The sequence below is a fragment of the Zootermopsis nevadensis genome, unplaced genomic scaffold (assembly GCF_977971745.1).
Source record: "Zootermopsis nevadensis isolate Lab colony 2312 unplaced genomic scaffold, Znev_1.0 Znev_ptg000007l, whole genome shotgun sequence".
Classification (NCBI taxonomy): domain Eukaryota; kingdom Metazoa; phylum Arthropoda; class Insecta; order Blattodea; family Termopsidae; genus Zootermopsis; species Zootermopsis nevadensis.
This window is the reverse complement of record NW_028259139.1, coordinates 2854048-2879523: the sequence shown is the minus strand read 5'-3', so window position 1 is coordinate 2879523 and position 25476 is coordinate 2854048. Positions and strand designations below refer to the sequence as shown.

General features: G+C 40.4%; 1 protein-coding gene across 5 annotated transcripts in view; it reads left to right on the top strand.

The window, feature by feature from the left end:
• cv-c (RhoGTPase activating protein) overlaps nucleotides 1–25476 on the top strand; it is a 222625-nt gene that overhangs the window by 111950 nt on the left and 85199 nt on the right. For 4 of the 5 annotated variants that reach the window (XM_087343958.1, XM_022069653.2, XM_087343956.1 and 1 more), the window contains 4 exons: nucleotides 9157–9786; nucleotides 10227–10518; nucleotides 10938–11326; nucleotides 15834–15876. In XM_087343958.1, the coding sequence (XP_087200084.1) occupies nucleotides 9157–9786; nucleotides 10227–10518; nucleotides 10938–11326; nucleotides 15834–15876 (1354 nt within the window). The remainder of the gene's footprint in view (nucleotides 1–9156; nucleotides 9787–10226; nucleotides 10519–10937; nucleotides 11327–15833; nucleotides 15877–25476) is intronic. The other variant, XM_087343957.1, reaches the window with a different exon arrangement.

Here is a 25476-nt window from a genome sequence, read left to right as displayed (position 1 = left end):
GATTGAACGGGTTACAGAGGGAGTACTTATTTTTGAGATCTCCCCCTAGGTAGCAGTGTCCCGTTGTTTATATTTAATTACCCAGTATCGTCTTCATTGTTACGGTAGGGAGATTTAGGAGCAAGAATGCACAGGAAATGGAGGACGTATCGGGAGATCGTTGGCGCATAATTTTAGTAGGACAGCGTGAAGGTAAAATATCATTCGGGAGACATAAGCGTGATGCGAAGATTATATTAAAAATGGATTATAAAAAGATGAAGTTTGAGGGAACGAATTGGAAGATTTTGTTGTGTCCCTCCCGCAAAGTGCTTCTCGTCTGGTATGCGGAACTTGAAATGTAAGGTGCTGAATATGCCAGTTAGTTTCTTTTCGGTACGTGGCAGTATGAGTGAACTGCGGTCTAGTGGTTTATGTTAACGTGTCTTTCAGTGACTGGCAAGTATCAATCAGCTGACGGTCGGACGTTACGTTGCATTTTACCCTCCATTACAGTTCGGTTTTATAATCAGGAATTCGAATAGATTTCGAATCGGAATTCAATTAAGGTCGATTAAAATCGATCAGTTCTTAATTTAACACGCTGTTTTAACAAATGATGCGGGAAAGTAGATGTAAAGGCTGAATTATTTCTCTGGTCTAGCGGTTAGAATGCTGGCCTTGTAATCCTGGGGTCTCGGGTTCGATTCCCGGCGGTGCCCGAATTTTTATAACTTGTGTTGGGCAAGGCCGTGGTCTAGGAAACACGTCGATGCAACCCACACGGCAGTCCTCTTCATACCGTGTTTTGTTTCGCTCACCTGCCAACGCCAGACGTTATTTCCATGAACTACATTATTTATACTCCGTTTTCATATGTAACAACATTTTTCATCGTGTTAAGTTTCATTTGACAGCTGTAAAGGTACAATTTTGGCTGCACGCGACAGAGTCAAGCGACCGAGGCAGTGCGACAGTGACGGGAGACGGACACATCGTAGCTTGTCGCCACACACTTTTGAGGTGACGACCGAGACATGCGGCGAAGTGTTTGTTTTCTTTGTTTTGTTGAGACATACGTGCACATATTCTGTGAAAAATGAGTACAAAAATGCTTCTAAAAAGGTTACTCGAAGAATAAGAAGAATATGACGTGTTGCTGTGTGATTTGTTGAGAATGAAACAAAGAAAACATAGGAGTTCAATGTTCAAAACCAGACGTGAAGAAGGATCTTTCTGTCTGTTAATATAAAGAATCATTTATCATTAGAAGAAGATAATTTGAGGAGTTATTTCAGATTGAATCATAAGCAGTTTGGTTACGCACTGACGTGCTGCCTGAGCCCGTCGCGAGACACTACTGGTCCGAGAGCGGTCTCCTGTGCTTTGTCTCTGTCTCGCGCTCGTAATTGTACTTCATACGATTGTACAGAGAGCAGACAGGAAGCGACCAGTCTCGGTCTCGTAACTCTGTCGCCTGCCTCGGTCGCTTGTCTCTGTCGCGTGCAGCCAAATTGTACCTTAACGGTACCCGGTCCAAAGTCCTTGTTGTACCGCCGAGAGTGATGTCGTGTCTGGGGATGTGAGTTCTGGGCCAGACGTTTTTACACATTTACCATCTCATTTCGTGGAAATTTACCGATTCATTCAATAACGTAATGAACAGAAACGCGCGTTTTAACCGTTCATCCAAATATTACTTAAGAACTCATTCCGTACCGCAAAGAAAACAACGTTTGACCGTTCCGAAGATCAACTTGTTGCTACTTTTTAAGGAAGTGGCTGTTTACAATGAGAATCTTGCGGTATTAGAGCAAGTGCTATTGGGCTGTAAAGGGTTGAACAACGTGTGTCTAGACGGAAAACCACTTCTGCGTCGTACTCCAGAGGTCACGCGATCTTTTCTCATCACGTGGGTTGGTGTTCCTGGCTGAGTTTTTCATGTGTTTCCTCTGTTTCTCTGGGATAGTACCTGAGAATATCTTAAGAGTTTTGTCTCTCATCCTTGCCACTTCTCTGTCCATCATCCAATCGACGCTCCGTAACAATTTTTGTAACCGGTGTGTAGTAATTTGAATCTGTATTCCGACATTTTGAATTTAAATTAATTTGTATATTTATTATTATTATTTATTTAGTGTTCTGTCTGACGACAGGTCCATATGAACAGGATCCTTCCATCCTTTTCTCGGACTGGGACCCGTTCATATACGTTCTTGGCAGATGATCCAGAAGTGGTTTGCCATTGCCTTCTTCTGTGTGTTAATGGAGTAATTGTTGGGATGCCACGGAGGAAAACTCCGTGTTGCCTAGACCACGGCCTTGCCCAACACAAGTTATAAATTCGGGAACCGCCGGGAATCGAACCCGAGACCCCTTTATATTCATGTATTTGCCAAGTACTCAGCAATTCTTAGCCAATCGCGATTTACCTAACCTCACATTTCTGACATCCACAGTTCTTTATTTTGTATCCAGAACCGCCAACCGTTGAAGTTACTTTTTCTCTTGTATCTTTAGTATTTTATTTGTGTACACACTGAAAACATGTGTCTTTTAACACTAAGAGATCCATATTTGCTGAGGTCATGACTGTGGTAGCATCCGAAACCAGTTTTATAGCTTACAGATCACCATTGCGGTGCGTATTTTGAACTAATGGAGTAGTTAATACCATTCTTAGGCAGGTTGTATTCGCTTGAATAATTAGGAAATTCCTTTTATGGAACTCTAAGGTTTATTAACGTGTTCGCAAGAGCTTGTTGTGAGGAGTTTTTGTGAAACTCTATATATTAAGATGGTAAAGTTGCGTCATATTGTGATATAATAAATATATATTAAATCTTGTCCGTCTAATCACAATAAATTCTTATTAAATATTAAAATAATTAACATTTAAAATATTTAAAATATCAAATGATGTTCTTTATCGAAATATTCGATTTACATTAGATCTAATATTAAAATATTATAATAATTAACATTTAAAATATTTAAAATATCAAATGATGTTCTTTATCGAAATATTCGATTTACATTAGATCTAATATTAAAATATTACAATGATTAACATTTAAAATGTTTAAAATATCAAATGATGTTCTTTATCGAAATATTCGATTTACATTAGATCTAATATTAAAATATTACAATAATTAACATTTAAAATATTTAAAATATCAAATGATGTTCTTTATCGAAATATTCGATTTACATTAGATCTAATATTAAAATATTACAATAATTAACATTTAAAATATTTAAAATATCAAATGATGTTCTTTATCGAAATATTCGATTTACATTAGATATTTTAAATATTTTAAATGTTAATTATTGTAATATTTTAATATTTAATAAGAATTTATTGTGATTAGACGGACAAGATTTAATATATATCTATATCTTAAGTCAATATGACTGTAGTTCTGTAAAGTCATGTGATTTACGTGGTTTTACTCCTAGATTTTGACAGATATTAAGTACAAGTGCCTTTTGAGTGTTAACACCGGCATATCCGAATGTTTTTTCGGGCACGTAATTCCCACAAATGACGATGTATTTGAACGTGTTGTCTGTCGCACTGGAAAAAGTCAAACACCGATACAGCGTATGGAGTTGAGAAATCTCATTGAATAAACTACGATAAAACATACGGCCGTCTGAGTGCCTATAAGTAGGTAGGTATGCAGCCTCACATGGGAGCTTGCAACAGGTGAAATCGGCCATGACACAGATACGAACACACGTTCCTTGGTTACATTTTTGGTTAGTAATGCGAGTCGAAAATCCATCTGTCGCCCACATGTAATCTATAAAATGCCGGCTGACTTCACGATTAGTTTTAATTATGAGCAGGCATGTTCAATTGACCTATTAACGTTGTGGCATGTTAGTCCTGGTTGTTGTTCTTGCTAACAGCAGCTGGACTCTGCTTTAGATGCTAGTGTGTAAAAGCGACAGCTTCCAACTTGTACTGGTAGTTGTTAATGGCGAAGTATCCTAGCAACCTCTGAGACTTGCTTAAATCCATTAGTGTTATATGTTATAGATGGAAATAATTGAATTATAGTAATTAGATTAACTTCCTGTTGTAGGTTAGAGACAAGTAACCAACTAACAGATTTTAAGCTGTCATGGTGAGTCATCGTTAATACTGGTCCTACTTTCAGTTGCTTGTACCATATGGAAGTGAGATGTGTTACCGGATGCCTGGATTATTAAGACTCCAGCCTGCTATTTTAGCAACTGTGGGGAAATTAATCGTGGAATAGTAGGATTTGAGGTTCTCACGGTGGTGAGCACGAAGATGGTTGACTTGTAGGTTGCTGGGGCACGTCAACTCCATTATCGATGACTTTTCGCCCTGATGATGTAGGTAGTAAGTGCCTCTGAAACGGCAAGCTTCTGTCAGACTGCACGGCACAACAACCCAGAAGACAGCTCCAAGTTTCTGAACCTGTACGTAATGGGAATCACTTGTTTAAGCTTCGAAACAACTTCGCGGATTTCAATGGAATATGTACTGGAAAGTTGTTTGCGCTTCGTAAAATGTCTGGTTATGATCTGTGGTTTTTATTCGAAATAGTTCAGGCGCGTTCGCAACTGAAATGTGCTAAAATGCGTCAAGTCTGTCTGTGACGCATTTTGCAACTCGGGAACCGTCAAACAGGTTTTTTTTTTTAAATTCCAGTTTCGATTAAAATCGAACGTTATTGGGCATGAAGACACGCGTTTCTGGGGCCCACCAGTAATTACGTAATTACGCAGGCGTGCAGGTGCTAGCCATCCCGCCCACGCAGCGGTCGTTGGCCCTCAAACACCTGATGATGTGAGCGCCAACTTAAAACAATTTCGTCATTTTACGGGGCATACATTTTCCAACTTGTCCATTGCTGTTTGCAAGAGAACAGTCACGAGTTGAAAATCCGGAGGGTATAATACGAGGCTGGTCTACAAAGTAAGTTTCCCTGGGGCCGTTTACAGAAACAAAACACAATTTCATGGAAATATTTATTGCAACAGATACAGCAAGTGTCCAGCTATTTTTCAACATATTCGCCACCGGAATTGAGACATTGGTCATACCGTGGTACCAACTTTTGAATACCTGTGTCGTAGAAGTCTGCCGCCTGGGATTGGAACCACTGTGTGACAACCATCTCCGCCTCTCTGTCATTCTCAAAACGCTGACGCTGACCGGACAGGAATTTCTTGAGGTGTAGGAAAAGATGGAAATCACTGGGAGCGAGGTCCGGGCTGTAGGGTGAATGATTAAACACCTCCCAGCTGAACTCCTGCAGGTGACTTGCTGTCCGTCGAGCCGTGTGCGGCCTAGCGTTATCGTGCAGGAAGACAATACCGGCACTAAGCATCGTTGCAGCTGTTGAACAAACATCAGAATTGTTAAGATTTTCTTACATTTCTTAACTTGTTTGGATTTATTTAGGTTTCTAATTAACGGAATCGTTAAAATGTAGCGTCTTATTTACGGGGTTTAATTAAAACTGCAGTTCGTCCGCGTAATTTAAAAATCTTATAAACAATAAGAATGTGATTGAAGGCGACCACTTGGAAGGTAGATGAATTGGGGGAACAGCGATGGATGTCCGGGAGATGGGTTGAGAGTTTTGTGGGTGGGGGTGTACGTAGGGCAAGTTAGAGGCCCAGTTCCGCGGACATAGTCTGACCCCATTGCTAGCAGTAACCAACGCATGGGTGGCCTTCTTTACTGTAGAAATTTCTTAAATCCCTGCCAAGGAAACATGGAGGGCACCTTTGATGGAAGATGAAGTTATTGACAGCGCCACCAAAAATTTTGCCCCAAGCGGAGTTCAAACCCAGGATACCAGATTTTGAGCGACCTATGGTTATCGTACTATCCTCCGCATGGTTTACTAGAATCAGTTACTACTATTTTGATCGACGAAGAGCGTTTGAAGACGACGTGCCGAGGAAGGTTACTCAAGAAGGTTGAAATAACAGACAATTGAAAAGGGTCCCATGCTGTATAACCTAGTTTTTGTCTAAAACTTTTGGAATCACTGATGTGTTGATGTGGAACCCGTGTAATGGACGGGTCTTGTTATAATATATGGGGAAACTAAAAATTCAATATTTTGATTGGAAAACCCCGGAGGTAGATGTCGCTTGGGAGATTTAAGTATATATTAACGTACATTGGTTCTTAGTAAACTTATCCGTGCGGAGTATTGAGTAAAATATTTATCTTAGGAAGACGAAAACTGCAGAATGTATCATGATGAAGTATATAATAAAAGCATGTTGAGTATTATTATAAACTTGTGTGTGACGACGTGATATAGGATTCGACTAAGAAAATATGTTTCACCGTGTGTATATGAAAAATTTTGGGTGCATTTAGGTGTTCTAGAAGTAAGTGTGAAATTAATAATCCCTGACATGCAATTGACGATCGGATTAGGATATACTTATTTTGTGAAATATTAAAATATGTACTTTTTAAATTTCCGAAATCGATAGTTAAGTTCCCAAGGTGCCCTCACATGGTCAGAGTATATGACATTACGGCGCACAACCTTCTGCGCAGGTCCCCCTTTAACCTAACCCAACTCAACCAAGACGGAGTTAATTCAGTATTCGTAAGTGTTGGAATGAAACTTGATCGTGGACAATCAGTGTGATGGGATCTGCTTTGTTTTAGCTACCTTCGAGGTTAAGACTCTGAGAAAATCTTCAATTCCTGCCTAGATAACTGTTCTGCAGCCGAGATAAGAACCGCGTTCTTTCCTAATGTTGTTGGTCGCCGATGGCCCCGAAATAAGAGCGCATTGCCAGGCGAGTCACGCCCGACGGGCGAGGAAGTATGCAGCCCGCTCAATTAAAGTTCAGTTTTGCTGAGCCTCCTCCTCGCTTGGCATCAAAGAACCTCGAGCGCCATAAACAACCGTCTCGTTCCGATGTTCAACACGAATAAGAAGTAAAACATTTGGAGGTTGCGGCGTAAGGTGCAAGTGATTAACTCTCGATATAGATTCTTTCCCAAAGACCTGATATAAGGTGCCCCAGAAGTGCTTAGGCTGTTTTGTTTTTAAATATTTAATGGTATAGAAATTGTGTAAGATTTGAGGTTTTCACAGCGGCGAGTATGAAGATTTCTGTCTTCTGGGTTGTTGCGCTGTGTAGTCTGGTCGATGTTTACCAACGTTTCAGAGGTCATACTGCCTCCGTCATCAGAGTATGAAGATTTCTGTCTTCTGGGTTGTTGCGCTGTGTAGTCTGGTCGATGTTTACCAACGTTTCAGAGGTCATACTGCCTCCGTCATCAGGGCGATGAGTATGAAGATTTCTGTCTTCTGGGTTGTTGCGCTGTGTAGTCTGGTCGATGTTTACCGACGTCTCAGAGGTCATACTGCCTCCGTCATCAGAGTATGAAGATTTCTATCTTCTGGGTTATTGCGCTGTGTAGTCTGGTCGATGTTTACCAACGTTTCAGAGGTCCTTGCTGCCTCCATCATCAGGGCCTTGATGAGTGATCGTTGGTAAATTTCTACCAGACTTCACGACGCTACAACCCAGAACATAGCCATTTTCGGACTAACCGCCATGAGCACCTCAAATCCTTCTTAGGTTTGTCTTTTAAATAGACATTGACTTAAATTAGCAATAAAATTACGCAATTATACAGCCTAGTCTCTGCGCCTTGTTTTTATGATCCAGTATCTGAGGAACTCTGAAAGGTGTGAGAAATATCACCTATCACGCGGTGCTGTTCGACTATACGCAATACGAGCGTGTCGGACAAGTTGCCGCTATAGCACGGCGTTGTAGCCTTTATTCGGAGTTTACCATCATAATAGCCAAAATTTACCGACAGATTGTGCTATTATTTCAGCGCTGTCCCATAAGATTTTACTACTACCAATACTATTGTTATTATTATTATTATCATCATCATCATCATCATCATTTTGTCATCATCTCCACATGTCAGGATAGTAAAATTTGTGAACCAGAGGCATTGTTGTACACGAGAGGGACGAGAAATCATACAAATTTTGAGTCGGGTATCCTGAAGGAAAGATGCCAATTATGAGACCTAGACGTAGATGGAGGATGATATTAAAATGAATGCGAGAAATAAGATATGATGATGAGGGCTTGGGTTTTTTATGAATCGGCGTAGATGTTAGTGTCGGGCTGGTGTGAACACGGTTATGGACAGTGTTTCAGTAAAAGGCAGGGCTACCTTGATCTGCTTAGCGACTGCTAGATTCTGAAGAAATACTTTGCGTCCATTCTCCTTAGGTACACAGAGAAACAGACTAAAGTTATACACACTTTTCCGAAATTAAGTTTCAAAAAATAATCCATATTGTAAATGTGTTGTTTACCTTTGCTGGGATGTGTTCCCGTCTCATCCAGACGTACCTGATTAGACTACTTTAAGATTACCGAAGAGGTGTAACTTCCGCGTTTGTTTGATTTATTTATTTATTGTTCTCGATTTACTTATTCTGTTATAGCTCTAAGCTGTTTGCTGAGGAATATTTATTTAAATAATTGCTCACATATATATTTATTATTCAAGTCATATACACGAACTTTTAAATTATTGATGTTAAAATTTAAAATTTAAAATTGATATTCTGCGCCATTCTCGATGTTACAATGTTGCGCTTTAATATTTCTACATGTTTCGATGTCATAGCATCATCTTCAGGTTTTTATATTTAAAACTATTCTATATTTATTAATGCAAGCTTTTCGTTGATTGTAGATTGTAGATTACTATTGTGGGTGTTTTCTTTGGTCTTCTTATTATTTTGCATATTATGTTAGTTGTTCATTGTTCTGTGAAATTTTAAATTTTAACATCAATAATTTAAAAGTTTGTGTATATGACTTGAATAATAAATATATATGTGAATTTTGAACACAAACATGACGCATCAAAACTATAAACTAAATAATTTCTGTTCAAATTCTTCCCTCAGAAGTGTAAGTCAAGTAACTTCAATTGATTTTTAGTGAAATTCCTTTTTCGTGTTTGTTTAGGGACAATGGATTTTAATAATAATTGTTTAATTCAGAATACGTGGTGTTATGTTTATTGACTTGGGGTTGTTTTAAAGAGTCCTGAATTACAGATCCACTGTGCCTTTATCTTACATGTGTTAATGCATTTGTTGACAGGAGGAGATTGGTGAAGTGTTCGACCAGTGGCAGAACTCGAGGAAGCCGTCCTCTTCCATTCCGATCCCTACGAATAAGAAAATATCGGCTTTGTCCCGCTCGCGTCACCCCACAGATCACGACTTGACGAACTGGTCCGAGGGTCTTCTAGCCGAGTTTAACAGTATCATCGCACAAGAACTGAGCCAGTTAGAGGCGAATCATGCGGTGACTAATGACAACATGAGGTTGCGGATCACCAGGGCCCACTCTTGGGAGAACAGTGACACGGACGGTTCAGGGACGCCGCCTCCGTCACCAGCAGCGTCTGACTCTTCATCCAGCTGCAGTCCTAGCCTCCACCACCGGGCCTTGGGGCTTGCCAGGGTCCTCCGTCGGCAGCGACCACCCCTAGTTCCGGGTCGAACTCGAGGCGATGCTGTACTCGTGAAGGTTTCTTCCTTGCCGGACTCAGACGTAATGTATGTGACTGCGTCAGACACCGATCTCGCGGCCCGTAGGATGAAAACCGAAACGCCGACAAGATTTTCGCGCTGTGACTCTACTGGTGCTTTGGTGGTGCTTGAAAACCATAATCGACAGAACAACAACGTTACAGAGACCTCGGCGTCCCCTGTGCAAGAGATAGTGGTGAGTAGTCACAACACAAATCCGACAGAATTTAATTTCGAACAGACATCGTTTACGATTTACGGTGTTTTTTTAGTATATTCTTGGCCCTGAAGCCCGATCTACTTAAATTATATAAAAAAAATTGACGATCAGATTGGTCACTAGAATATTTGGACTTAAGAGGGAGGAGATAAGAAGACGGAGAAAATTTAATTCTGTTACTTAACTTGTACTTTATGGTTGGTTTAAACCTTTGAAGCCGAAACTCATCTAAATATTATTTAAAAGTTTAGTTCGTACAGCAAAGAAAACACCACACCTCCCCATTACAGAAATCTGATAGACTGTTCATTTCCACACTAGTGTGCATTAAAGGTTTAAATGTGGTATATCTGGATGGGTTCTGAAGTGGATAAAAGGTTCCGAAGGATGCTGACTCCCCGAATTGTGTTGTGAAGCAGACGCTGCTCTCGACCATCAGGCCTGACGCCGCTGTGGACACTGGCACGCAGACCTCCCCACCGCTCTCTCGCAGCTCCAGTTTCACCTGGGTCTCGACGTCTTCTCTGCTGCTTCACACGGATGAGGATGATGACAACAGGTCCACAAGCTCCTCATCATCGTCGTGCTCCCCGCAGCAAAGTAGCTCCCGCGACTCGCTCTCTGACTCCCCTTTGGGCTCTGTGGAACGTGACGAACCAGAATCGGGGATAGGGACTTCTTCCCCTCCGCGTTCCAACAAGTGCACAGGTAGAAAAGGCTGATAGAGTTCCTCGACTAACACACACGCATTTTTTATTTCAGTTGTTTACCGTTTTACAGACCACAGTTACGGTATTAAGTATTTCAGTCTAAAAGAATGTTTAGGTTCATGGATATTTTTTCAGCTCTTTTGTTACATAAAAATTATATTTCTGCCTATTTATGTTTTTCCAATCCATTGTTTTATATCCAGTTACAAGTATTCTTTGTTCTGCGCGTAGGCGCGATAAATTGTACCCAACTGCGCATGTGGATGCGCGTAGCAATGCGCGGAAGAACTCGCAATCCTTTTTAATGATACCAGACATTCTCGGATAGAAACCTTTAGGTTTGTTCTGATTCTCTGTAGTCTTCTGGAAAAGGGCTTTCCTCTTTAAAGTTTTTGGCTTCCAAATGTGTGTCCACAGCGCCTGGTGGAGTCTCCAACAAAGTTCGGCGCAAGGAGACATGGGAGCGACTTCGTAGACGAGGGTCCGCGGGTCGAACGTCGTTCGGCAAGTGTGAGGACGTGTGGGTGCGCCGCGAGAACGTGGAGACGCAGACCCGAGAAGACTGCAGTTCGCTTCCCCGTGCTGTCAGGCCCCGTTGCCTGCCAATCAAGCCACAGCACCTGAGGTCCAGCCCAAGCCCGAGTGAAGACCGCGACTCCCCTTCCAGCGCCTCACTGGAGCTGAGAACTTCGCCCCTGTCGGCCGATCTCGGCAACAAGTCTTCTTCGGCACCGCTGCTAGCCAAGAAGGCGATTTCTCCAGGTTCTGGTGGTGGTGGAACGCCAGGGGACAGCGTCAAGAGGAGGGTGAGTGCCCCGTTGTGGGACCAGCTTGCATTTTGTTGTCTCAAATCAGTTTTTCATTTTTTGGGGTTCGTTTGATGATATATTTGTTGGTTGTCATAGTAACGAATGATACAGGATGACTGTTAAATTGAATTAACTATTTTAATTAGAAGTTTATCTGAGGGAAAAAAAACTTTAACATTCTGCCCGTACCTCAAAGAAAACACAACCCGTAACTCTGTAAGAAATGATCGCTGCTGTCTCTGACAATCGCATGGTCGCAACAAATTCTTCGTGGACAAGTCGTAAAGACAGTGATTTTTAAAGTAGGTGGTACATATATTTACCACTAGGCTTTAAAAGGTTACAGAATGAATAATTAAATGTGTGATAAAATAAATGAATGGATCATTGAATATTTTAAAGAAAAATCCGAATGGATGGATGGACAAGTGGAATTAAGGTTAACTTAACTTAGTGAATGCAAGTAGCATCAGATTATTTCGAATTCAAAATAATCGCCCCTGTAAAATGATAGCATAAGTTTGAGGCGTTAGTCCACAAAGAAGATCAGTGAATCTCAAAATCTGGACAAAAGCTCGATCCATGTGCCTGACGAGTATAAGTCTGGATCACCGCCTCTACACCAAGTTTCTGGAACTAACGTAGTTCTTACGTCGCACTCAAAATTTTTCGAATACTATCTTCCCGCTTGCCCATCTTCTGATATTCTTCACAGTACGAAGTTAGGAACTGCCCCTGCAGAGTGGCTTCCATTAGCGTGCTATTCCTCTGTAGTCACTTAACTAGCTGGGCGGCGTCGATACGTTAATCAAACTTCTCTTCGCTACATTCTATCGATCGTCGGCTTCGATTGTCGACCATGGTCGTCAGTTATCCTAACTGATGCTTTGTTCCGTTCTCATAAAAGTTCTGCAGTAATGCCTTAAAATAGGCCACTACCGCATTGGCAGTATTTTAAATCAATTAAATCTTCTAGGGCAATCTGCCGCGTTAACTGGTTACCGTAGTAAACCGACGTTTCGGGAACCAACTCTGTCCCCATCATCAGGGTTCTGATGCGACTTCCGAGATATCCTGTCACGTCAGAACCGTGATGATGGGGACAGAGTTGGTTCCCGAAACGTCGGTTTACTATGGTAATAGTTAACGCGGCTGATCGCCCGAGAAGATTTTATTGATTGTACTCGCCGCGAAAGTCTCAAATCTAGTATTTTAAATATTTACCAAACGTCGCAGGCCACTGGTTTATCACTCCAATTTATAACTTGTGTTGGGCAAGGCCGTGGTCTAGGCAACACGGAGTTTTTCTCCCGGGGGCTTCCCCGGTTTCTCCGTGGCATCCCATTCACACACAGAAGAAGGCAATGGCAAACCACTTCTGGATCATCTGCCAAGAACGTATATGAACAGGTCCCAGTCCGAGAAAAGGATGGAAGGATCCTGTTCATATGGACCTGTCGTCAGACAGAACACTAAATAATAATAAGATGAGGTGGTCTAGCGGTTAGAACGCTGGCCTTGTAATCCTGGGGTCTCGGGTTCGATTCCCGGCGGTGCCCGAATTTATAACTTGTGTTGGGCAAGGCCGTGGTCTAGGCAACACGGAGTTTTCCTCCGTGGCATCCCAACAATTACTCCATTCACACACAGAAGAAGGCAATGGCAAACCACTTCTGGATCATCTGCCAAGAACGTATATGAACAGGTCCCAGTCCGAGAAAAGGATGGAAGGATCCTGTTCATATGGACCTGTCGTCAGACAGAACACTAAAAAAAGTCCCAGATTTAGGTCTCGTGGTTTACCTCAGTTACTCCAAACAAGTGCCAAGATATGATATTAAATTTCGCCACATATGTTCTGTACGATTCATTTCTCACTGATCATCCTGGCATAGACGCTGTGTAGTCTGAGCTGCTGACAGCGCCATTGAACTGTAAGCATAACAAATGCTCAGAATTTATCGCTAATAACTCAAGCGTCAGACATTGTGTAACGTATTTTTTAAAAGCGTAGTTAAACAAGCTAATAAAATGGCTCGCGTCAGTCTAATGACGAGGTCTGCATTACAAAACAACAGTTGTGCTTTGGCGAGAGACAAGTTGAATAATCAGCGTTACGGCATCTCCTGTGGATGCAAATTGCTGATCCATGAATACGGCGCGGCGTAATCGGATTTGTGACGGGTTACAAAAAATTAGAACGCTTATTGTGAGACGCCAACACTTTTTAATAAGCTGACCCAAATAAACTGACCCAAATCCGTTAGACGTGGAGTCTCACAGTGGGTGAGTTCTCGGGACATCTGCGCACTCCAGGTAATTTGCTCGACTGACAATCGACAGACATATTCGTTACGTTGTTACGGCCTGCCAGAAAACCTTTTTTAATGGGAGATGGTAAATAAACACTGTCTCTACAGTGTAGGAGATGGGGTTTACCACCAATCCTTAATAATATCATTAATGACCATATAGACCACATTTAGAAACATGGCGTACGAGTTGCGATCGAAAGGTTTCAAGACTGCGCATATAAAAACCCGTACACTTATCTCAGGTATTAAATTCATCCATCACCCTCGAAGTAGTTCCCCTGGAAGTGAACACAACGATCCCAGCGCCGCTGCCAAGCCTGGAAGCATCCCTGGAAATCTTTCTTTGTCAGCCTGTCAAGCACCATCTGCGATTCTGCCTGAATCTCTTCTATCGTCTCAAATCTCCTTCCCTTTAGCTGAATTTTCATCTTTGGGAAGAGGAAGAAGTCACACGGAGCTTAGAAAGGAAGTTGGGGTCGGTTCTTGCAAGATCTTTGAGCTCCTGACAAACGAGAAGTCGATTCTGCTTCTGGTCCTCAGACAGGATGCGTCGCATGTGGAGTTCTTCCTTTAGAATCAGCTGACAGGTCCCATAGCCTATCCCAACAATGTCGCACAAGTCGTTGATGGTACGACGTCGATCTTCGTGAATGGCCTGCCGAATCTTCGTAACATTTTCGGGCGTTGTGCTCGAAGATGGTCGTCCAGAACGCTCGTCATCATCGACAGAGGTTCGGCCATTTTTAAAACGTGAATGCCACACAAAAGTTTGTGCACGACCCATTGCGGACTCCCCAAATGCTTGCTTTAGCATTTCATAGGTTTCCGTAGCCGTTTTGGCGAGTCTTTGGCAAAATTTGATGCACACGCCATTCCGAAATCGCAGGAGGGTCGGTGTAATGCACTACCAAAACGCCCGTAACTAAGAAACAAATGCTAATTCGATGATGCCGGCTGGTACACTGATTCACTATGAATCTAGGCCGCACCCCCTAGCGGCAGACGCTCGTACTACATCCGGTTCGCCCTCTATTGACACAGTCTTGAAACTTTCCGATCTCACCTCGTATGCACACAAGGCATTAGAAGATAAAAATGCGTACAAAATTTTGATTAGAAAGCCTGAGGTGAAGAGTTCGCTCAGAAGACATGATTCCCTACATGGGAAGGAAATATTAAAATGGATTCTAGATAATAGGGTGGGAGGACGTGGATGGAATTAATGTGGCTAAAGATAGGGAAATGTGACGGGCTGTTTTGAACACGGTAATGTACATCTTGGATCCATAAAAGGTGTGGAATATCTTAACCAGCAGATATTGTCCGTCGGTAATAAGGAAAAAATGTAAACTATTACTTGAAACACGTTTTTATTGACAAACGTAAGAAATCAGCTTAAAAATTTAAAATCGTTGTTTACATGTGCTTAATTACGAAAGTTTCAAAGCGTAACACCTAAACATCTGTTTTACTTCGCTATATAGAAATGAATGTACGTAGGTCATGGATGATTGAACAGACTTTTGAATAAAAATTTTCTTGGATATTATCCATCGTCTAGTAAATATAAAACGTAAAAACCGACGTTTCGGAGATGGGACTCTATCTCCGTCTTCAGGTTCCTACACAGTTGGGCCCACTAGATAGAGCTAATCCCCATCTCCGAAACGTCGTTTTTTACGTTTTATATTTACTAGACGATGGATAATATCCAAGAAAATTTTTATTCAAAAGTCTGTTCACCATCGTTAAGAAGTTTTAGATTTGATGAACAGTCTTTTGTTTGAATAATTTCTTTTTACGAAGTAGTATTGCGAAATTAAAATCAAATGATGTGAAACAAAGAATTTGTCATTGTGTATCTTTATCTTAAAGTTTATAATGTTCAAATATTATCTTATATCGAGGTTATGATAAGTGTTCTACGTTAATAGTACGGGTACATAGTAGGTCTCCTTTAATATCATTGTCATGGCAATCCTTATAATATAATCTCACAATGCCCAAAATCTCTTAACACTAACTGATAATCATGCATCGTACCATGGCAACGATAATAAATATTATCGCATAAGGTCCATAATCCCATAACAATAGCAATGATCACGAACCACGAACCACATTGCTTATCATATAGATGGATTCGTGTGTTCTGTCGCGTTGTGACGCTCGTGTTTTTATAATTCCAGGTCCTGACTCAACCGCGTTCTCAGTCGGAGAGACACCTAGCAGGTAAGAAAGATTTTACTTCTAGTCAGCGTCTGATTTGTGTAACATCTGAACAAAACTTGCTTTAAGAAATGTAGACAAGAATATTCGTCACTTCTCTCTTCCGTACGGATGAATCTTTGTCACTGTTTCGTCATCTTTAGTTGATTAAACCCTCGTGATTTGACGATTTAGAATTAACTGCAGTGGACTCCTGATTAGGTTAGGTTAGGAAATGTATTTTCCTGAATAATCGAAACCCCAATCCACTCAAGAAAATGTAACAAATACATAAATTTATTTACAGCGTCTGATTTGTGTAACATCTGAACAAAACTTGCGTTAAGAAATGTAGACAAGAATATTCGTCACTTCTCTCTTCCGTACGGATGAATCTTTGTCACTGTTTCGTCATCTTTAGTTGATTAAACCCTCGTGATTTGACGATTTAGAATTAACTGCAGTGGACTCCTGATTAGGTTAGGTTAGGAAATGTATTTTCCTGAATAATCGAAACCCCAATTCACTCAAGAAAATGTAACAAATACATAAATTTATTTACAGCGTCTGATTTGTGTAACATCTGAACAAAACTTGCGTTAAGAAATGTAGACAAGAATATTCGTCACTTCTCTTTTCCGTACGGATGAATCTTTGTCACTGTTTCGTGATCTTTAGTTGATTAAACCCTCGTGATTTGACGATTTAGAATTAACTGCAGTGGACTCCTGATTAGGTTAGGTTAGGAAATGTATTTTCCTGAATAATCGAAACCCCAATCCACTCAAGAAAATGTAACAAATACATAAATTTATTTACAGACATACACTATATTATTTTAAGATTTATTAATAACATAAAGGTTTTTATATAAAATTTAATACAGTACATACCAACTATTTTAAAAAAAAATTTTTTGGCTCTTATTAATAACGTTCTGTAGTTCTAAACTTACGGTTTTAGCAACAGCTGAATTATATTAATACGTTAAATAATGGCACTGTTGTATTTATTTATTTTTAAAAGTTATTTATTTTACAACAGATTTTCTAAATTAATTTTTTCGTTTGAACCAGATAGATCCCGATTAAACTTCGCTCGGATAGTTCGTAGTCTGTTGAATGATACGTTGAATCCCTAAAATATTTAGCAGTCTGTAGATCCGTACGTGAATGAATTCGAACCCTTTTCAGTGATCCATTTACCGCAAATGCCCTCAACTGCCTAGAAGCTTTGATGGACTGTAAACGAAATTGCTGTGGTATAAACCTACCACCGGTCTATATGTTTTAATCGTGGCTCTTTGCTGTGTTTGTATGTACGTAGATGTAAAGGCGGACTATACACACGGGGGTTGCGTTGCGTTCTTAAGAATCGCCGCGTATAACGGAAACGTGCAGCAATCACAGACTGGTACATATGGTTTAAGTCTTTTGTGACGCTGGAAATGGTGTTTATATAAATTGTAATTATTGAAATGCATCAGTTTGTGACAATTTGAGACTTGCCCGTATTTTCTTTGGTGTTGCTTACGTGAGTTATGGTCAGAGTCTTAGAACTCCAGAAAGGCTAAGGATGGTCCTTTATCGGAATTTGATCAGAGTTTTCCAGAACGGTGGTGATATAGAATGGATTCCTGAGCATTATATAGGCGGGTGATGGTTTACGAGGTGCGATCGGAAAGTTTCAAGACTGCGCGTATAAAAACCCGTACACTTATCTCAGGTATTACATTCATCCATCACCCTCGAAGTAGTTCCCCTGGGAGTGAACGCAACGATCCCAGCGCCGCTGCCAAGCCTGGAAGCATCCCTGGAAATCTTTCTTTGTCAGCCTGTCAAGCACCATCTGCGATTCTGCCTGAATCTCTTCTATCGTCTCAAATCTCCTTCCCTTTAGCTGAATTTTCATCTTTGGGAAGAGGAAGAAGTCACACGGAGCTTAGAAAGGAAGTTGGGGTCGGTTCTTGCAAGATCTTTGAGCTCCTGACAAACGAGAAGTCGATTCTGCTTCTGGTCCTCAGACAGGATACGTCGCATGTGGAGTTCTGCCTTTAGAATCAGCTGACAGGTCCCATAGCCTATCCCAACAATGTCGCACAAGTCGTTGATGGTACGACGTCGATCTTCGTGAATGGCCTGCCGAATCTTCGTAACATTTTCGGGCGTTGTGCTCGAAGATGGTCGTCCAGAACGCTCGTCATCATCGACAGAGGTTCGGCCATTTTTAAAACGTGAATGCCACACAAAAGTTTGTGCACGACCCATTGCGGACTCCCCAAATGCTTGCTTTAGCATTTCATTGGTTTCCGTAGCCGTTTTGGCGAGTCTTTGGCAAGAGATTCAGGCAGAATCGCAGATGGTGCTTGACAGGCTGACAAAGAAAGATTTCCAGGGATGCTTCCAGGCTTGGCAGCGGCGCTGGGATCGTTGTGTTCACTCCCAGGGGAACTACTTCGAGGGTGATGGATGAATTTAATACCTGAGATAAGTGTACGGGTTTTTATACGCGCAGTCTGGAAACCTTCCGATCGCACCTCGTACGTCTCACACGCAGTTCCATCTCTCGGAGATTCCTGACGCGAGTGGGACAGCAGTTGTGCAGGTCACATAACATTCCGGGCGTCCTTTGGACTTCGTTTCGTTGGACGTTCCGACACTGACCGAGAATGGGGGGGGGGGGGGGGGTTGTTCTGGGCTTTAGCGTCGTGTAGACTCCTGGGTAGATTTAAGAGTTTCGGAGATACATGCTGTCTCCATCTTCAGGGCTGGAGACAGTCTTTTCAGTAGCGATTGGAATGACTTAAACATAATAATGAAGGGTTTGTCACCGACTGTGTAAACGTTTCTGGGGTGCTTTTTGAATAACGATTATCATATTTCGTGCCTATCTGACTGTCTTGGTGCAGAGTTTGTTCATTTTTAAGAAACAGAGTATCGAGATAATCCTGTACAGTTTACATAAACGCCTTTACCGACTCTAACATGGAAATTTTGAGTTTTTGAGCTACTCAATGGAGTTCGTTTGTTTCTGTTTCGTTAGCCACATACTATGTCGAAATGTCCTTTATATAGAAGTTACGCGTCTTAATTATATTTATATGTTTATCCATATGCTCATTCCGGATGCGTAGAGTCTAAGCAAAAGGTAATATCACGTGGTTGGATCGTTTTACCTTATGAGGAATTTGTGATTTATGCTCTTTGTAGTTGGTTATTCTTAAGACGATCGAATCAAGTTGGTTGAGACGTGGGGAACATGTAGCAGACATGGGAGAGCGAAGAAATATATACAAAATTTTAGTCAGAAGACTTGAAGGGAAGATAGCAGGAATGTTAGGATAATATTAAAATAGATCTTAAATAGGACGTCAAGTTGTAGACTGGGATAAAACTGCTTAAGGGTGCTCTTCGGGGATTCCATTTATGAAATGTATCGACCAGCTGAGCAACCATCAGTTTTAAGGACTACGTTCCAAGAATTTAGTTGAACGTGCCTTGTGTGTGTTTAAGGACCAAAATGGTGTTTGTCCAATTTGTCTAAAGTTGACGCTGGGTTTTTGCGCTCTGTAGTCTGCAGGGTTGTGTACCACCGTTTCGGAGGAACGTGCCGTCGTAATTTTCAGGTTTGAAGTGAGGATGGTTAGTAAGTTGATGGTTTATTTAAGTTGAGCTCAAGGGAAGAGATCAATTGAGGAAGATAGAAGCCTCCTTAATTTGTTTGGAAGATAAATTCGGACGTCCACACTGGCATTTGCTCTCCGTTGTGTGTTCGTACTCTGCACATGAATCAATGAACATAATGACCCCTAGCAGAACAGGCAAGAATTTCATTATAAACAGACCAGTATGTCTGCTTTGTGCCGAACTACAAGGATACACCACAGCGATGCAAGTTTTACCGCCCCTTACGTAAGTGAACATGGCGCCTTCCGCAATTTGTATCTAGTGCTCGCTTCTCGGCAAGTGTTTTAAGCACGTCGTCGGTTGTAAAAGATGACACGTCGTAGTATAAGATATTGTGTTGTATGAATATATTTTTGACCGAGGTGAAAAAATGTCTCACTACTTCGGTAATGAATAATTATTACTTTTACGATTATATCCTTAAATAATGGTAATTAGTTGATATTTGTATTGGAGAAGAGTTGTGTTTCCTTTGCGGTACGGACTGAATTTTTTTAAGTGTTATTTAGACTAAGTTCGACTTCGAAGGGTTCAAATAGACTTAATAGACATTATCCATCGTCTTAGTTTGATTAAAGCACGACGTTTCGGAGACGGAATGTCTCCGTCTTCAGGTAAAGTATTCCGTGTTGAGTCAAATCGATACAGCTTTATGTGTAAGATGGTAAAGTTGCGTCATATTGTGATATAATAAGTATATATTAAATCTTGTCCGTCTAATCACAATAAATTCTTATTAAATATTAAAATATTACAATAATTAACATTTAAAATATTTAAAATATTAAATCATGTTCTTTATCGAAATATTCGATTTACATTAGACCATTACATTAGGAACTGAAACATGTCGTGAAACATGAAAAATGATGGTCTAATGTAAATCGAATATTTCGATAAAGAACATCATTTAATATTTTAAATGTTAATTATTGTAATATTTTAATATTTAATAAGAATATATTGTGATTAGACGGACAAGATTTAATATATACAGCTTTATGTACTATAGAGGAATAAATCGATAAAAATATTAATCGAAAACAAATACTCAAGTCAAGATCAGCTGTTCTATACCGGAGTGCCCAATTATTATCTTTAATTGAGTATATTTTAGTGATTATTTAAAGCGTAAAAATAAATTTATATTTGGAACTCTGAAGCAGGATTTAGTGTTTCCGGTGGTCTTACAGCAGTGGCAGCGAAGGTACATTACGTCACTCCTTGCCTTACATTAATTCCTACGGTCTCCGTGTGTTGACAGCCTGTCAAGAACAGTAAATATTATCTACATTTGTATATTCTAAGGATTTAATGTCTCTCAGTTTTTCCATAAGTTGTGTTTTCTTATCGTAAATTTTAATTATCTTCTAACTCTAGGATGAAAGAAAAATGTATCGCGAGCACCGAAATGTCTAGTAACTTTTCCGAAAAGAGAAAATTTTGAAAATTTGTGAAATTTTTTTTTATCTACAACGAAATTAATATAATTGTTACAAAAATTTTGCTTGTATACGTGACTTGTGCGTTGACGTCAAATGTTCCCTTTGATGGATTGTATTTCATGTGTGTCACTTTTATTGGACTCTGCATGTTCGTTATAAAAGACTGATTACAAAAATACTCATACCGGCTACCGAACAGACAACGATATTAATTTTACATTTACATTTATATTTGATGGTGGATTTTTTGTTGTCGCGTGTATCCACTTTGTCCATACGGATGATCCGCCATGAATTTTGCAGAATACTGTACATCAGAAATATCAATTTGAACGTTGGTGTAGTGTTAACGGTTTAGATTTTTATCCTGTGTATGCCCAGTTCGAATCTCGGTCCAGTCACTAACTATTTTGAATCGATCTTCTGCAAAACTACATGAGTCCACTTTTTGAGGTAATGAGCTGTTGCTTTCATGACAATTATTAGGCGCATATGCAACGATTCCCATTAGAATCACATCAGTACAAACTTTGGCAGCATGATTTGTAGATGTTTTAAAAAAGTAACGAGTTCTGGACTCATTTTGCTGCTAGGTTGAGGTTGAGGTTTTGATCATAAAGAAACAAATAAAACTCAGAGCTTTTTAAATGGGTCACCCCAACAGTGACAAAAGGCTAAACCACATGAGTCCAAAAATAACTTCAGTTAATAATTCTGCATGCAGTAGGCTTTTGTGAACTATATCAAGAAATTAGATACTTGCTAATTATTCTTGAGAAAAATAGAGCATAAAATAAATTGTACTTTTGGTAGCGAGTTTTTTTTTATATTTTTCTCAAAAGTGAGTTTTGTGGACTCATGTGGTTTCTAGAATGACGCGGTCAGCTTCATTCTCTCCATCCATTTACCACGAATGTCTAGAAATAGTTCGCTATCTCCATTAGATAACTTACCCGCCCACAGGATTTGCGGGGATGCACAAACTTCGGTCATTCAGTGGCCCGTGGACCACCTGTTGACTAACAGTATCTTACGGCACACGCTTGCGTATTAGGGTTGCAGGAAACTGCAATCTGTATCGATCGCTGGTGCGATTTATATCGTAGATTTTCACTCGCATTTGGAGTCCTGTGTGATGTGTTGCTTTCCTTCTTAGAAGCCTTGATTATTTCCTGTCTGTCAACACAGTGACGGCTTGCTAATTACAGGGGAAGTCTTGTGGCACGGGGTGGCTTTGGGGTGGCTTTCCCCTCGTGGTTTCGTGCTGGGATTGGAACTTGTTTACCGACCGTTATCGGGAATTGGTTCTGGAAATCAAATATCTGCGGTTGTGTGGTTCTTAACCACGTAGCGGCTTAGCTCGAGGCGTTTAGCCGTTGTTTTAATCGAGAGATACCGGGGTTCGTTTGTAAAATGATTTCAGTTCCTGGTAAGGGGCTTCTGAAGTTTCTGGAATCCTTGCGGTCTCTTGACTAATTGAAACCGGGAATTTTTAACCTGGATGTAAACGGCCGGAGCATGAAGCTGGACTCCAGAGTTCTCCTTGAGAATTGCTACAAAAACACGCCACTCTCGTAATCTTTGATTTTATATTATGTTTGGTGAATAGAACTTGGTGTATTTTTATCCGACGTCTCGATGCGTTCTCGCAGTAAGGCCTAGATCTATAGATCTATATATCTATTTCCTCGTCATTTTGTTCTGAGACGACGTACTTTCATTCAGCACTCCGTCAGTTTTGATAAAGAGTTTTAAGACGCAGATCTGGAACGGGTGTGTAAACAGTTTCCACGAGGGCTCCTTCTAAAGATTTTGATTGCTACAATTAAAACAACATTGACGTAGATTGTTTGTTTAGCGTAATGTCTTAAAACTCAGGGCGTGGAGAAACGTTGACTGATGTTAAAATGATACGTAGGCAGACGGAGGACTGAGGAAGGCAGGCGAGATTGTGGTCAGACCGTGCGGTCCGTTTGATGTGATCTGTTTGTGATTTTCATTGGTTTATTTAGTAGTCATACAGCGGTGATGAGTTGAGTGGGCGATATTGAATAGTAAGTACGCATTCTTTATCAACCTGCCAAGGTAAACCGGGTCGAGGTTCGAAAGTGAAACCTCCCAAATACGATGCATGATCGATATCAATCGGCCTCGACGTTTCGTAGTGAGTTGGTAAGAATTTGTGTGGTGTCCCTGCTCTGGTGACCTTGTAAGGAGCTTTATGCACGGGGGGACGCCCATCTGTACTCTGACAGCCCCGCGTTACTGCGATCCAATTAGCGCTGGTGGATGTTTGAAAGGTCAGGAGGAAATTCGGGCTGCAATTTACGACAGCGGTGTTACGTTTAACGAGCCGATGCCATGACAACTGAGAGACACTTCTCCCACGTTCCAGTTTGGTAGAAGACTAGTTCAAAGATATTCGTACCATTTTTTTTATTATATCAATGGGTCTCATCTTTCTGTGATCATAGAACTGTAAAATAGCACCGGGATTTCTAAGGATTGCAGGCCTGTCTGTCGTACGGTGTACAGTTCACTATTTTAATTGTAGTAACCGGATTTAAACATTTTATATTGGACGATAATACAGTCTATTGCAGCATTATCTACGCAAATTGGATTGTAATTACAAAAATTTTAAAATTGTATTATGAAATAAGTAACCGCCACGGTGTTCTAGCGGTTAGAACGCTGGCCTTGTAATCCTGGGGTCTCGGGTTAGATTCCCGGCGGTGCCCGAATTTATAACTTGTGTTGGGCAAGATTGTGGTCTAGGCAACACGGAGTTTTCCTCCGGGGGCTTCCCCGGTTTCTCCGTGGCATCCCATTCACACACAGAAGAAGGCAATGGCAAACCACTTCTGAATCATCTGCCAAGAACGTATATGAACAGGTCCCAGTCCGAGAAAAGGATGGAAGGATCCTGTTCATATGGACCTGTCGTCAGACAGAACACTAAATAAAAAAAATGAAATAAGTAAAATGTGAGGGGGAACCCCTTCATGGTAGAATGAACCCAGATTCCTGGTGCATTTTATGCTTAAAATGTATAATTTTAGTTCTAATAAGAAGTGGAAGTATTTCGTTGAAATCCACTCATTCAGCTCTAAATATACTAGTGTTAAAAGAGAAAATGAATTCCACTCTCTTCTAATTAGTACGAAGGTTCATATAAACAGAGGATTTAATTGAAATAGCAGCGATGTATCTACGTTTCGGAACCTGTACGATACTCATTTTGGACAGAACAGTATTAATCCATTAATTACGAGTTAATTCCAACATTGTAAAACACAACTTAATTATCAATAAAATCTTCTCGGGCAATCAGCCGTGTTAACAGGTTACCGTAGTAAACAGACGTTTCGAGAACAAACTATTTTCCCATCTTCAGGGTTCTGTTGTGAATGGATACTCGAAAGTCGCGACTTCCGAGTTTTCCAGTAACATCAGAACCCTGAAGATGGGGGACAGAGTTCTTATTCTTTGGTAGTAACTGGCTTCTTAAGCATATGTTCTTCAGCTGTTCCAAGAATTTTCATTTTGATAAATTACCATTTTAATTTACAACAAAAATAATAATAATAGGATCTCGTTCGAACAGCACGTAAATCATGAAATATACGATTTATGTGAAATACTGCCGAAACATTTGAGTGACTGAATGTTAAAGCTTTCCATTAATTAACAGTAATCGATATGAATTGTGAGGTTATAATGTATCGAGTTTGAAAATGCATACGTACATATTCATATGGTTGTCTAGTGAATTCAACCAAGCTTTAACTCACTTACAACTCTAAATATATCATTAGTTTAAGTGGTTATTTATACATAGGATGCTGGTGGAATTGATGAAAAACGTGTGGATGTTTAATAGACTACGTAGATTAAAATGAGTTTTATGTTCATTCGTTTCTGTACGTGTTTTTCTGAAACTGAATTCGTGTTGTAACATGTCATGGTATAATGAACTTCCAATTATCCGGGTTGGTTAGGAAAAATATTTTTCTCCGATAATTGAATGACCAGATAATCCGCAAAAATTTGAGAAAAAACAAGAAAATGTAACAAATTTTGTTAGTTTATTTGCAGACATATATTACATACAATTTTAATAATTTGCTATTAACAGAAAGGATTTTGAAGGTGACTTGTGTTCTGGGTTATAATTCAATGTTGTCTGGTACAAATTTACCAACGTCTCAGATATCCTCGCTGCCTCTGGAACGTTGGTAACTCCTGCCAGACTACACTGCGGTACAATCCAGAAGACGGCCATCTTCGGACTCACCGCTGTGAAAACCTCAAATCCTACTTAGAAATGATTTTACGTAAAATTTAACGCAATACATACAATTTTTTTTAATTGTGTTGGGCAAGATTGTGGTCTAGGCAACACGGAGTTTTCCTCCGGGGGCTTCCCCAGTTTCTCCGTGGCATCCCAACAATTACTCCATTCACACACAGAAGAAGGCAATGGCAAACCA